General features: G+C 51.1%; 2 protein-coding genes across 8 annotated transcripts in view; both read left to right on the top strand.

Annotated features, from left to right (window-relative positions):
* Nucleotides 1-3,585, top strand: part of LOC105870581 (sodium/nucleoside cotransporter 1-like) — a 49,674-nt gene extending 46,089 nt beyond the window's left edge. For 4 of the 7 annotated variants that reach the window (XM_076004719.1, XM_076004723.1, XM_076004722.1 and 1 more), the window contains 4 exons: nt 196-277; nt 942-1,040; nt 1,121-1,232; nt 1,504-3,585. In XM_076004719.1, coding sequence (XP_075860834.1) covers nt 196-277; nt 942-1,040; nt 1,121-1,232; nt 1,504-1,576 — 366 coding nt within the window. In that variant the 3' untranslated portion in view covers nt 1,577-3,585. The remainder of the gene's footprint in view (nt 1-195; nt 278-941; nt 1,041-1,120; nt 1,233-1,503) is intronic. The other 3 variants (XR_012920068.1, XM_076004721.1, XM_076004720.1) reach the window with 3 other exon arrangements.
* A 6,428-nt stretch (nt 3,586-10,013) lies between these two features.
* Nucleotides 10,014-14,415, top strand: part of SLC28A1 (solute carrier family 28 member 1) — a 50,785-nt gene continuing 46,383 nt past the window's right edge. Inside the window, exon 1 of the mRNA XM_076004718.1 lies at nt 10,014-10,190. The gene's annotated coding sequence lies outside the window, so the exon portion shown is untranslated. The remainder of the gene's footprint in view (nt 10,191-14,415) is intronic.

The raw sequence follows: 14,415 nt of genomic DNA, 5'->3' as shown, positions 1-14,415 counted from the left end.
GGCTAGTGATTAAGATAAAGGGGTTGAAGGACAGGTGAGAGGTGGGAGTGCAAGGCCTGGGAGGGGGCAGCACAGAGAGCTCGGAGGGCAGGGACACGTAGGATGTGGGTGAAATTAAAGCCAGAGAGGCTGGGTGGTGTGGGGGTGCCCCGTCCCATCTGAGGGAGCCCCTCCAGGTTTATCTGTGCATTTCAGGTCAGAGCAGAAATCCTCACAACCTTTGCCCTCTGTGGGTTCGCCAACTTCAGCTCCATTGGGATCGTGTTGGGAAGCCTGAGTGAGTCTCCTGTCCCATGTCCTGGGGAGAGTTGGGGGCCTGAACCTGCTGGGACCTGCAAGCCTCAGTTCCCTCACCTGTCCAAGGCAGGGCCTAAACAAGATGGCCACGGAGGCCATCCCAGCACATGTTGTCCACTGCTAGGGGTTGCCCAGGAGGTCAGCACCTGGCCTTGCAGGGCAGCCTGGCTCAGGACAGGAGGTGTGGTGTGGCTTGTCCCCTGAGGCTTTGGCCTGCCTTCTCCACAACTGCAGTGCACAAGCAGGCTCTGTCAGTTCTCAGCTCTTTACAAAAAGCATTTGCACTCCTCACGGCCACCTGCCTGGTGGCGTAATCATCCCATTTTACAGAGAGGAAACTGAGTCTTGGAGAAGTGCAGTGATGGCCCAAGCTAGTCAGTGGCTCAGCCCGTGTTTAATCCCAGGTGTGCCTGACTCCAAAGTCAGGTTCTTTCCCGGACCTGCCACTAATGGCACGTGGGACATCACCTAGGTGTTCAGGCCAGGCAAAAAGGCTCCCAAAGTCATCTAGCAGCCAAGAGGACAATATCTGTCCCCTGGCCACCCAGAAGCGGAAGGGAGGTCAGCAGACATAGTCAGACCCACAAATAATGGGCAGAGAGGTACGTGGCTTCCTCGGCCCGAGCACTCCTGTTCCTTTGCAGCCTCCATGGTCCCCCTACGGAGGAGCGACATCTCCCGGATCGTGCTCCGGGCACTCTTCACAGGCACCTGCGTGACCCTGGTGAACGCCTGTGTAGCTGGTGAGTGCAGCCTGGTGGGCGCAGGACCTGGGGCGTGAATTTCTAGCTGGGGCTCTGCTCACCAGCTGCTCTCCTCACAGGGATCCTCTACGTGCCCAGGGTGGCCCAGGTCGACTGCACGTCCCTGCTAAACACGACCCTCAGCAGCAGTAGCTTTGAGGTGTACCAGTGCTGCTTCGAGTTCTTCCAGAGGTGAGGGCCAGGCATGGGGCCGTGGGCACCAGTGGTGATGGTATGGGGAAGGGCCCTGTGGCTGGGGATGCCTTTAGCACCAGAGTGAGGGGTAGAAATGTCATTGCTGCAGCTGATGTGGCCAGGGAGCAGAAAGTGAAGGCTTGAGGATCAAATCTGAAGAGGAAGGGTGGACCAGAGATGTGAAGTGACTTTGCCAGGGCTTCACCGCTTGGTAGTGGCCCACAGAGCAGGCCTGGAGCTCACACAGAAACTTCTGCTTTCCTTTCAGTGATGGCCTGGAGTTTGGCCCAAAGGCCCTGAGCAACTGCTGTCAGTTTTACAACAGGACGGTCTGTGCGTAGCGGGGACGGACATCCTCTTGCCTTCTGTGGGCTGTTCTTCCCCAGGAAGCACCTGTCCCCATCTTTCCCTTCTAGGCCTCTCCTCATGGAAGCCACAGGGCTTAGAGCCTCAGTCCCACAGTTGGGAATGAAAGCAGCCACCTTGCTGAAGTGACAGGAAACTACCTAATCCCACAATTTCCAACAGTGTGTGCCTATCAGTCATGAACTGTCTCCCTGCTCTGTCTCTGCCTGTCTGGCAGGCGCCCTGCAGGGACTCCTGTGCTCACAGCCACCTGGAAGGGCCCAGCGGACAGAAAGGGAGAGCAGAACTTTCTCTTTGTATCGCCAGAATCTGCTTTTAGAGTTTGTGTTACAGCCTCCAGGTGTTCCCAGGAAGCCCCTGGAGGGACAGCAGGGGGCAGCTCCAGGCCTCAGTTTCCTGCCCCAAACCATATCTCTGGCAAAATCACATCCCCTGCGATGAGCCTGACTACAGCCCAGAGATAACCGGGTCTCCGGGAACATAAAAAGCAGGAAAGATGGGCAAGCTGACATTGCAGACTCCAGCTCATTACTCCATAGCCACTTCTGTTTTAATTGACAGCAGTAACCAATTTTTTTCTTTTTCTTTGTCCCCATAAAATCTTCAGGCCACTTGGCCTGGCTGGTGACACCCCATGTCTTTCTTTGGGATGCCAGACCGTCTCCCTGTTCTCCCTGCTTTCCCTCTCTCACTCTCCTCCAAGAAGATAAAATAACCTTTTTATTTTTATATATCCTAACAGCAGTGTGGGAAATCTTTCTCCATCTGCACTGTGAGGTCCCTGGCCTCCACCCATGGTATGCTAAAAATACTAATATTATCTTAAAATCTATATTGAAGGCTTTATGACATCAAATTCCAATGACTAAAAATGTCTCACCATTCAGTTCACACAAAAATGAACATTTATTTAGCATGCCACTGCACTGGACAATATAAGTATGAATCTATTTGGGGGCCCCCAACACAAGGCAATGGTCTGCCACTGTGGCAGAATATGTGACACAGGGACTCTGTGTAGAAGTAGGCACTGTGGATAGCAGAAAAGCAGGGTGCTGCCTTGGGAGGCTTACAAGACTCCTACGTGAATTCCAGGACACCTAGCCCACCGCAAAAAGGCATGTAAGACACATACAGGCATTTTACTTAAAGGGCTACTTTAATAATCTGAAAGTATAATACTAGTTAATACACAATAACCAATGTTAGATTTGGGTCAAAAACTGAAAGCTTGAAAGTTAAAGTTGCCACATTCAACTTAGCCTAGATAATGCTTTTTTTCCCCCTAAGCTAGTTAGGTAGGCTTAATGCACAAGCTTTACACTGATACTAAGAGCAGCCGGGGTTAACAGCCTACCACAAGTTTCTTCAAAGATTCTACAGGAGAAGGAATTCAATTTATGATAATTACAACAAAGATGAGTTTTCACATAGTGTATGAGAGGAGAGGGGAAATCACATCAATTCTGTTAGGCAACACTGAAAAGGACTTTCTCTTTCATATGGAAAAAATATCTTGACAACTGCTAGAAACTTAAAACAGAAAGTAGATCAAGCTCTATCCCTCCAACTTCCCAGGTTTAACATTCCTCAGAAAGCAAGAAAAATCAAGAAAATCTTGCAAATTAAGTCTATTAAAAATTGGTGGTGAGAGGCATGATTTTCAACAATCTGCAGCCATGCACACTAGGTTTTTTATTTTTTAGTAGTTTAATAAAACATAAACCTACACATGAGTTTGAGCTTTACAATTTAAAATCGGAGAACTGGAAAGCTGCTGTGTGCCTTAACGAACCAATTTTTCCTTTTTCGCTTTCTTTTAGAACACTTTAAGAAAGACTAAGCCCAGAAACTTTGACAAAACATAAGCCAAGGCAATATGCGCTGGAGATCACGCACAATTAAAAACAAGTGATAGCAACAGTCACAAAATGTCCCAGTAAGAGTGCTTAATAAAAGGCTTCTTTCTGCTCAACGCTTCAAACATCGGCTTTCGGATAGTATTTTCTAATTACAGCGCTTTGAATACGGAGCGCTTGCTAGTGACCGCGAACCTCGAATACGCGTGCAATGGAGCAAAGCTGATGCTCCAGATTCCGTCCGTGCAGCCGCAAAGGAAAGGGAAAACTGCGACTGTGCAAAGCTGACAGAGGGCGAACAGAGACGGGGCCAGGACCCGGGCTCAGGGGCAGCTGTCCTTCCCTCCCTGCCAGGGAACGGAAAGAACAAAGTGCGCACTGATTTCACTTTTCAGGGGAGCGCCAGGAGCCCCTGGGGGTGGTCTGCACCGCTAGCTCCCTCTTTGACAGGGACTGACTGAAGTGGCGCCACCTCAGGCTCCCAGCAGCCCTGCTGCCCGCGGCGTCCCCTGTGTCCCAGGAACCGACCCAGGGCTTGGCCAGCGTCCCCGGACGGGGTCCGTCCTCCTCTGCAGGCTGCCGGGCCACGCAGGTGGCCGGTGTCTGTGGAAGCCACCCAACGGGGGCGAGAGGGCACCGCGGCCAGCAGGGAGCCCCGCCCGGCCCCCGCCGGAATGCTGTCCGCGTTTCCCCGCGGACGAGAGGCCGCAGCCCGCCCGGCGCCCCTACTTCCTTGCCGCTGCGGTCACGAGGCTCCGAGTCCGCGAGGCTGGCGCCGCGGGCCGGGGGCAGGGCGGCCGTCCGCTGGCCTTCTGGACGACGAAGGCGGCGCCGCGCACCCGGGCGCGACCTTGGCCTCCTTGCCGCCTGGTCCCAGCCCGGCTCTGGGAAATGTGGATGCTCTGGGCATAGCTCATGTCAGCGCTGGCTCCTCAGACACGCTGGCCGTCAGCCCCAGTCTGGTCAGCAAAAGGACCGCCTGGCGCCTTGCGGCCTCTGCGGGCGCCCCGTCATCACCAACGGGCGGCTGTGGCGGCGGCGAGCGCAGGTCTCGCGTGAGGAAGCGCGGCAGCTCTTTTACCGCGCTGCGCGCGTGGGGCTGAGGGGGGGGCGCTGGGGCAGGCGGCGCGTCGCGGCCGCACCTCAGTACATGCCCTTCCTGAGGGGGAGCCGCCGCCGCCTCCCTCACATCGCCGTGCTCACTGTGCGGAAAATTGCGCTCCCCTCACTGGAGCCGGGGAGTCTGCGCCTCGCGAACGACCCGCAAAGAAGGGAGCTCCCTGCCCCGCCCGGGCCTGACTCCACCTCACTGTGGACCCCACACCACCCCGCCTGCTGGCCCGGGAGGAAGCCGCCCTGGGCAGAGCCCGTGGGGACGAGGCTAGCCTAGACGCTCCCGCCATTCGGCCGTGGAGGCGCGCGGTCCTCAGGACGCCGTCCGGGTGGCCAGGCCGCGTCCGCTGGAGCGGGGAGGGGAGCGCCTGGGCCGCACCGTCGAGCAGCGCAGGAGCCGCTGCGCGCACGCGGGAGTCGCGGGTGTGGCTCCCGCTCCGCGATCCGGGCCGGGTCCTGCCTGCGGCTCTCCGCGCCCGGCCCCCAGCGGCCACCTCTGGCGAGCGCCCGTGTCTACGCCAAGCAGCTCGGGCCGCCCCCTCCTGCCGCCCCTGCGACTGAGCATGCGCGCGGCCGCGGGCGAGGGTGCTTGGCCTGGTCGCCCAGAGAAGTAAAGGGACCTGCTCAGGGACACACAGCCACCCCCGGCGCGGGGCCGCCAGACCGCCGGGATGGAACCCTGCTGTGTAACTTAGCAGCTGCGTGCCCTCGCTCAGGTCACTGTATCCGAGCCTGTATCTGAGTCACCTATACGAGGCGGGTGCAAGGACCGCCCTGCGGGTGTGAGCGAGGGCGCCGCGCTCTGGTCCCGGCGCGGGTGTGGCGTCTTTGTGGGGAGCCTCGCCTCAGGCTCCGTGGCGTCTGGGCGGCTAGGAGGTTAGGCTTCCTGGCAAGGCTGGGCCACCTGCCCTCCGCGTTCGAGACCCCAGAGGCACCTTACTGGCAGGAGCAGAACCGGGGGAGGGGCTGGAGCCTGTGAGCACCTTTGGACAGGTCCTGACACAACACACCGTCCCCAGCTTGCTGTGTGACCTCAGGCCAGTCACTTAACGTCTCTGTGGCTGGGCTCCTCCTCTTCAGCTGGAGGGCGGCTGACCAGGGAACAGGCCACATGAGACCCCTGCCAGCCCTCCTGCCCTCCCTGCGCTTCCTGTCCGTTGGACCCTGGGAAGGCGTGGCGGCCCCTTCCCTTCCTCTGCCAGGGTCCACACCTGTTCCCACACCTGTCCTAGTGCAGCCTGGGAGCCACCCTGTTGAGGCCTTGGCTCCAGCTCCCTGCCTGGCTACCATAAAGACCCGGAGGCGCGCCTCAGGCTGGAGTCCCTGCTTAGCACTGGGACAGGCTCAGGTGCCAGGTCCCCTCAGGCAGCCCCAGCGCCCCTCCCCCAGGTGCACAGGGGTTGGTTCCCCATGGTGGCAGAGCACAAACCAGGGATCCCAGAGCCATTATGAGCCAGTTGCCCGCCTTAGCAGCCAAACTGGCACAAAACACTGGCAGGTGGCTCCAGGATTTAAGCACATTCGGTAATAATATTTATGCCTCTGCCTTATAAAGCATCACCAGCTCCATGAAGATGCCTTGAAAAACACAGGTAAAGATGATTAACATCACCCGTTATTCCACTGAAATTATAGGGTGTTTCCTGCTTCGATCTGCAATTTTAGGAGGAAATTTTTCCACGTAGAATCTGGATACCGGAGAATAAAGGGGAGCTAGAGGAGCCTCTGTCATCCTAGTTAGAGTACAGTGGCATCATAGCTGACGGCAACCTCAAACTCCGGGGCTCAAGCCATTGTACTGACTCAGCCAATCAAGTGACTGGCACTACAGGGACCCGCCACCATGCCCAGCTTTCTATTTTTTGTAGAGACAGGGTTTCGCTATGTTGCTGAGACTGCTCTCAAACTCCTGGCTTCAAGAGATCCTCCTGCCCTGGCTGCCCGGAGTGCTAGAATTTACAGGTATGAGCCACAGCGCCAGCCTATATTGATATTTTTAAATCTATTTGTCTATCTAGCATCTCTGTATCTATCATCTATTTTATTTATAGAGATTATTGCCAGAAGGGAAAACAGGATGGCTTGTTCATAGTTGCCCAGGCAGGGCTCTGGGGGGACGGGGCTGGTCTCTGGCTTTCCGGGCCTTATCTCCCCGAGACTGTCCAGTTAGCTTAGCTTCCTTTCAGCTTCCTTTGCCGGTTACTTATTTGGAACTCTCTTGAAACAGGAAGGCCAACAGAGGGACTGCAACCAACTCCTGCTTCAGGAAGTGCCAGAGTGGCTCAGGTACCACTCAAGCCAGGCAAATTTGAGCTGGGTTGTTAAGTGACAATGGCAGCTATGAGGGTGGTGAAATTCAGCCAGACAGGAGTGTCCGTCTTCAAGAGGCTCCTGGTTTAAGGCTGGAGCTACCTCTGGACAGGAGGTGGCCTTGGACACTCACTTCCCATGAGGCACTGTCCTCCGATTTCAGAACTGATGGGGTCCGGAGATGGCTCTTTCTTCTTATCTCCAAAGGGCACCGAGGGGTCCCAGCCCCCCAGCCTCAGGGAACACGGCACACGTGAGGATGAAGGGCTCTCACTTGGGAGCTGGAGACACACACCTGGATGGAAGAGTGACAACAGGACGTGACTATGTGGATTTCCTGGCTGAGCAATGGTCTCGCCAACTGCTCTGGCCACTGGCTTTTTAATGATTGGAGTAATGCACCCAGGCCCAGGATGGAACATGTCCCCGTGGATTCAGCCAGCTGACAGTTATGACCAAATTGAGTACCCTGCTTTCACACTAAACCTCTCTGGTTCCACCAACCGCTGATCAAGATTCTCATTGGAACAAGGCTGTGGGCAAAGCCAGGGTCCTCCCTGAGGACCCCCTGAGGCATGTCGCATGCCTGTGGGGAAGAGACTCTGCCTTGTCACGGGCCCGTGCCCATGGTAACCCACAGGAGCCTTGCCCAGCTTCCAGAAGCCTGGGGCAAGAGGTGCCGACAGGAGCAATAGGTTCTTACCTGTACTGGGCGCACAGGTGCCCGAGGACGCCCCTCCCCAGGTGCTGTGAGTCGGTGCGTGCCAGCCCACAGCAGCCCCTTCCCTGGAGCACTGCCCTGGCCCAGTGGAAGCTGCCTCCCCTGGGCCGCAGCACTGTCCTTGGCTCATGACTGGCACTGGGCACAAAAGGCTGGCCTTGCCTCGCCTCCCCTCAGGGTGAACTCACCCTTTGGGAGAGTGTGTGCTCCAGAGTGTTCCTGTGGGATGAGAGCACAGCCAAGCTCCAACTGGGACCACACTCTTGCTTCTCACCCTCATTCTGTTCTGCCTCCTGACTCCACCTCAGCCAAGAACGTTCCCATAACACATCACTGCGGCAAGAAAACCCATCTCCAGCCAAGGACTCTGCCTCAGACCCATGAGGCGTACTGCTGTGTAGACGCTCACTGACAGAAATTTCACTGGGGCTCTGTTTTTCTATCAGGGCCAATGTATGTTCTGGGAGCAGAACATTCTTGGTCAGTCAATAGCTCTTGGAGATTTGCACTGGGGGTGACCCAGGAAGTCCCTCAGAGACACTGTGTCCCTGATTACATGGAGTCTGACCTGAGGACACAACTCACAGCAGTAGAGTCCAAAAATGGGCCCAGAATCCATCCTGCCTACCAAGCAGCAGGTGAGATGGTGATGTGGGGTAGGTGACAAGTGCCAGTGCTGATCTCACAAATACCAGCATGCAGCACAGTGACCCCTGGGTGTCCCTTGGACTGTACTTTGCAAGAGTTGCTCCTTTGTGGTGCTGGCTCCTCTTATCACACAGCTCCACAGAGGACAGGCTGGAGAAATGGTGGCCGGTGCCTCCCTCCCGGGGGGATCATGAGGGCTAATTGGGAGAGTGCAGGTAAAGCTCTTATCTCAGAGCCTGGCACCTGCCAACCTCTCAGGTGTGCCAGCTGGCACCACTGTTGTTACCGTCTCCTGGAATTGCAGGGCCCATGTCAGGCCCCTCACACCCTGCTCTTCCCCTCAAGCCGGGAGCCCTCATCTGCCTCCATTTTCTGAAGGAGGGGTGGCCAAGAAAGATCTCTGTGCAAACCCTTGAATGCCATCTTCCTGGCTCTCATCCCTGTGGGAATCGGCACCAGCCAGAGAAAGGAAGACGGTTGGGAGCCAACAGGACCTGTAGCAGTTGAGGCTTCTGACCCGAGAGCTGGCCAATACTCAGTTTCTGTGGCAGGTCAGGTTCTCCTTCAAACCCCCAGTGTCATGCAACCAAGGGGACTGGACACAACCTCTGAACTAATGATTCCTGTGTCCACGGCCATACCCCCCTGAATGCGCCCGATCTCGTCTGAAATAATGAAACTTGTTTCATGATTTAGGGTTAGTAGAATGGAAAGGAGTGTTTCCAAATGAGTCATAGTATATAACTGGCAGGTCCGTACAGGAAGAACAGTTGGTACTCGTCAGAGTAGAAGAAGAGATGTGGCCATCGGGCCTTTGATTCTATGGCATGATATTGTGAGTGGAATTCCACCTGGGTGGAGAGACATGAAATGGACCTGGAAGGTTCAATGTCTGAGAGTTAGATGTGACACTCAGAAGTGTCTGTTTTTGTTCTTCCTAATGATTGTATTTCATTCGTGTTGCCCTACATGGCAGCACCTTCTGTAAGGACGCTGCTGGTCTTTGGTGGATTCGTTTTACTGGCTGCTTTCAGTGGGCCTAAGTCCTCTTCATGACAGTTCTGTAAAAATATCTGTCTTTGCTCTGAGGCTCAGTGGGAGCCACATCACACCACTTCTCTGAGAGTGGGAGAAGATGGAACAGTCAAGGAATTATTTTTCCCTGTATAATTAACCAGCTTATCAACTATGACTCAATATGAGGCTCTCGGCCAACAAGGCAACAGAGACCCAAATTAAGAGTCCCCTTGGCCCCTGCCGATGACTGGAGGGGAATTGTGCATCTTGGAAGGACGATACAGCCTTCGGTCTAAACACTGTAAAAACTAGGGACATCATCCTTGAACCCAGCAGGATGAAGACTTACCTTGGTTTGTAGAACATCTCAATGTGGATCAAACTGAAAAGGAAGTATCCCAGTCTCTCACTATATGAAGAGCTAAGAGGCCCGGGAGGGAAGATTGCTTGAGGCCAGGAGTTCGAGACCAGCCTGAGCAAGAGCGAGACCCTGTCTCTACAAAAAAATAGAAAAATTGGGTTCAGAGTTGTGTTCATGAGATGACACAGGGCTTGAAACATGAGACATTTGCTGAGGACCTTTCAGAAAGGAGATTCTGAGAGAAAACTGTTGACACAGTAGTTGGAATGGTTCCAATTGCAGACCTTGCAAAATACTTATGATTCAAAGAATTTCCTTTTTTTAAAAAATTTCTTTCTTTTTTTTTTCCACTAGACATTGTCCCTGAGGGAAAGAATTTCCTTTGTAAAAGGAGAAGATAAGATAGCTATCTGCAAGCTTGGGAGAGACATAAGAAGAAAACAACCCCACTGACAGACACCTTGATATTAGACTTCTGACCCCCAGATTTAGGAGCAGAACACGTAGGAGCAGTATTCCAGCAGAGATCAAGCCCGTGAGCCTTGCAGGGCAGCGAGAAGGTAGGTGGCTTCTTTCTTCCTTGCCCTCATCTCTGGCAGGCAGTGGGCTCCCGAGCTGCTCGAGGGCTCTTCTACCCCGACAAGTGCAAACACTGCTGCTGCCCCTGAACTGGGAGCTTCTTGCCGATGAAACACAGGGCAGGTAGCACTTGTGGTCCCTCCCGTCACCATAGACCCGAGCTGAGGTGGCAGGCACCATGTTGCTTCACCACCCACCATGCACTTTGTCCTGCCGGGGCCTCTGCCCCTTAGTTTTCGTCTTGCTAATTCCCACACAAACCTTTCCCAACTGCCGCCGACATGGCAGGAACCAAAGGGGACTGGTGGTTTCCAAGGGATCTGTATAAACCCAGAGTCTGGACGTTCTGGGTGGGCTGCCTTCAGGAGAGAGGGACACAGACGTCCAGAGTGGTAGCTTTCCTGCTCTCAGTCTCTTTTCCTTTCCTTTCCCTGCCCTGCCTGTGGCTTCTGAAAAACAACTGAGCCAGGGCTTGCAGGAACTGCTTTTCCTCTCTCTTGGTGCATCCACTATACCGGCCTTCCACAGAGGGTGGGGCTCAAACCTTTCCAGACTCTTTTCTTCCCCTCCCCCTCCACAACTGTGGCTGCCAGAGAGAGACAATTGAGCCACTCCCCTGAGGCTTCCACAGAGAACGGGACTCAGGCTTTTCTTCTAGGGGTCCTGCAGTGGACTGAGGGGTGCTCGCACTGTGAGCTCTCTGCCCTTGGGCCTTCCCTGGTGCCACTTTCCAGTGACTCCGTCAGTGCTGGGCACTTCTGGAGGTGGAGGGACATTGAACCCGCTTGGGTACCCGTGGGCAACTTGGGATCAGTGTGTGTCTCCTGGCATGATCAGGGATTGATCTTTGAGGACCCAGTGACAGGTGATAGGCCAGCTCCCATACCCCCAGGTCTCATTCGCAATGCTTGGGAGCAAGAAGAGGAGATCTGTGATTGGGTGAGACCACTGTAACTCCTTCCTGGAGGCTTTGCCTAGAAGCTGCAAGGAGACCTTCAATCCGTGTTGAGAGAGATCCCTTGCCAGCTTTGGTGGAGCCTACGGCCAGGCTCACACAACCAAGTCCCCCAGGTCCCTACCCGCCTCTGCTGTGGCAGAGAATAAGGACTCACCTGAAGTTCCAGGGCCCCACACTGCCTGGGGAAATAAAATGCTTCTCTGTAGGGATAAGAGCCTGTCAGAGGACCCAAAAACAACATTGCAGCTTGTGCCTTTCTGACAAGCGCAACCTGCTGACAGGGTGGTCAATCTGCATGCACTTTACAGCATTTACTGACTCAATCATACAGGGTGTAGTTGAGTCTCACCCACAAGCATCACCCACAATTTTAAAGATTAAACTGGGCATGCCATTAGCTAATCAAAAGAAAATCCAAATATAAGAAGTGAAAGCTGCTCTAGATGAGAAATGGATCCATAAAATATATCCAGATCCATGAAAAAATCCAAGTGAAAGGACACCCACAAAAGAAAACAATAACTCTATACCAATGAAAACCAGCCAAAATGAGAATATTGAAATGGCTGATAAAGAATTTTGAATATGCAGCCTGACCAAGAGTGAGACCCTGAATAGAAAAAAATTGCAGGACCTGGTTTCATGTGCCTGTAGTCCCAGCTACTTTGGAGGCTGAGGCATGATGATTACTTGATCCCATGAGTTTAAAGGTGCTGTGAGGTAGGCCCATGCCACGGCACTTGAGCCTGGGCAACATAATGAGACTCTGTCTCAAAACAAAAAGAAAAAAAAATTTTGAATATGGATTGTAAAGAAGCTCAAAGAAATAGAAGAGAAAATAGAAACCCAGCATAAAGAAAGCATAAAAACAATGAAGGATATGAATAAAAAATTCACTAACGAAATTGAAGTAATTTAAAAAGTCAAGCAGAACTTCTGGAAATGAAAACTTCATTCAAGGAAATACAGAACACAGTGGAAAGGCTTAAGAGTAGGCTACATCAGAAAGAAGAATGAATCTCAGAGTAAGAAGACAACGCCTTTGAATTAAACAAGTCAGTAAAAAGTGAAAGAATGGAGAATTGAGAGGAATGAACAAAGCCTACAAGAAATAAAGGATGATATAAAGAGGCCTACCATAAGAATTATAGACATCCCTGAGGGTGAGAAAAGAAAATACACAAGGGCTGGAAAACTTATTTAAGGAAATATTTGAGGAAATTTCCCCAGGTCTTGGTAGAAATCTGGACATTTAGGTACTAAAGGCACAACAGACTCCTGGGAGATTCATTTCTAAGAGGCGATCACAATGAGATAGAGTCGTCATCAGACTGCCCAAAGTTAACACAAAAGAGGAACTCCTACAAAGTGTGAGGCACCAGGTAACTTCCAAAGGAAAACCTGTCAGACTAACTGAAGACTTCTCAACTAAGACCTTACAAGCCAGAAGGGACTACTTCTAAAATAGAGTAATGACCAGCCTAGAATTCTGTTTCCTAAAAAACTATGTTTCTTATATGAGGCAGATATAAAGACCTTCTTAGACAAACAAATGCTGAGGGAATTTGTCTCGACTAGACCTGCCCTGCAGAAGATCCTCAGAGCTGCATTATACACTGATCAGCATAGTAGACACCCATCAGTGTAAAAACCATCTAAAAGCTACAAGTCAGAGCCCAGATACACAATGGCTTAAGATGTAAAACAAAGCAATACATTTTTACTCAACAAGATAAACAGAAATCCACCCCATTTATCAATTCTTTCTATGAATGTGAATGGCTTGAACTCCCCACTGAAGAGACATAGGCTAGCTGAATGGATTAAAAAAATATGAGGCAACTATCTGACATGTCCGGGAAATGCATCTAAGCCATACGACTCATTGAGACTCAAAATGAAGGGATGGAAAACAATATTTCATGTAAATGGAAACTGAACGAAATCTGGTGTAGCCATCCTCATATTTGATAACATAGAATTCTTATTAACAAAAGTAAAGAAAGACAAAGATAGTCATTATATAATGGTGAAGGAAATAATTCAATAAGAAGATATAATAATCCTAAATATCTATGCACCTAACACAGGCACACCCAGACGCATAAAGCAAATTCTACTTGATCTAAATAAAATGATAAACAGCAGCACTGTAGTAGCTGGGGACTTCAGCACCCCACTGACAAAATGGGACAAATCTTCCAAACAGAAAATAAAGAAACAGTGGACTTAAACAGGACTGTAGAACAAATGGGACCAAGGGACAGTTACAGAACATTCTACCCCAAAACTACTGAATATATGTTCTTCTCATCAGCTCGTGGAGCATTCTGTAAGATTGATCACATCCTAGGCTACATGTCTCAACAAATTTTAAAAAATAGAAATTATACCATGTATTTTCTCAGACAGCAAAGGAATGAAATTAGAAATCAAATCCAACAGAAACACTCAACTCTGAACAAAGTCATGGAAATTAAACAACCTACTGTGGAACCATTATGAGGTCAAGGAGAAAATTGAAATGGAAATCAAAACATTCTTCAAACTAAATGACAAAGGAGACACAAATTACCAAAATCTGTGGGGTACTGTAAAAGCAGGCCAAAGAGGAAAATTCATAGTCTTAAATGCATATGTCCAAGACAGAAAGATCCCAAATCAACAATCTAATGAATTGTCTCAAGGAATTGAAGGGGAAGAGCAGACTAATCCCAAACCCAGCAAAAGAAAAGATATAAACAAGGACAGAGCAGAACTAAATGAAATCAATTCCAAAATAATTATACAGAAGGCTCATAAAACAAAAAGTTGGTTCTTTGAAAAGATAAGCAAAATTGACAGGCCTCTCACTAGATTAACCATAGACAGAAAATAAAGGACCCTAATAAGCTCACTCAGAAATGAAAAAGTAGATATTACAACTGATATCATGGAAATACAAAACATCATCTCTGAATACTACGAAAATCTGTATGCACATAAACTTGATAATGTTGAGGAAATGGACAAATTTTTGGAAACACAAAACATCCCTAGGCTCAATCAGGAAGAAACAGAACTCTTGAACAGACCAATACCAAGTAAATATTGAAGCAGCAATAAAAAATCTTCCAACAAAAAAAGTCCCAGACCAGATGGTTTCATAGCTGAATTTTACCAGACCTACAAAGAAGATCTAGTACCTATATTGCAGAAATTATTTCATAACATGGAGAAGGGAGAAATCCTACCCAACTTGTTCAACC

The sequence above is a fragment of the Microcebus murinus genome, chromosome 7 (assembly GCF_040939455.1).
Source record: "Microcebus murinus isolate Inina chromosome 7, M.murinus_Inina_mat1.0, whole genome shotgun sequence".
Lineage (NCBI taxonomy): Eukaryota > Metazoa > Chordata > Mammalia > Primates > Cheirogaleidae > Microcebus > Microcebus murinus.
The sequence above is the reverse complement of the archived record's forward strand: the minus strand, read 5'-3'. Positions and strand labels throughout refer to the sequence as shown.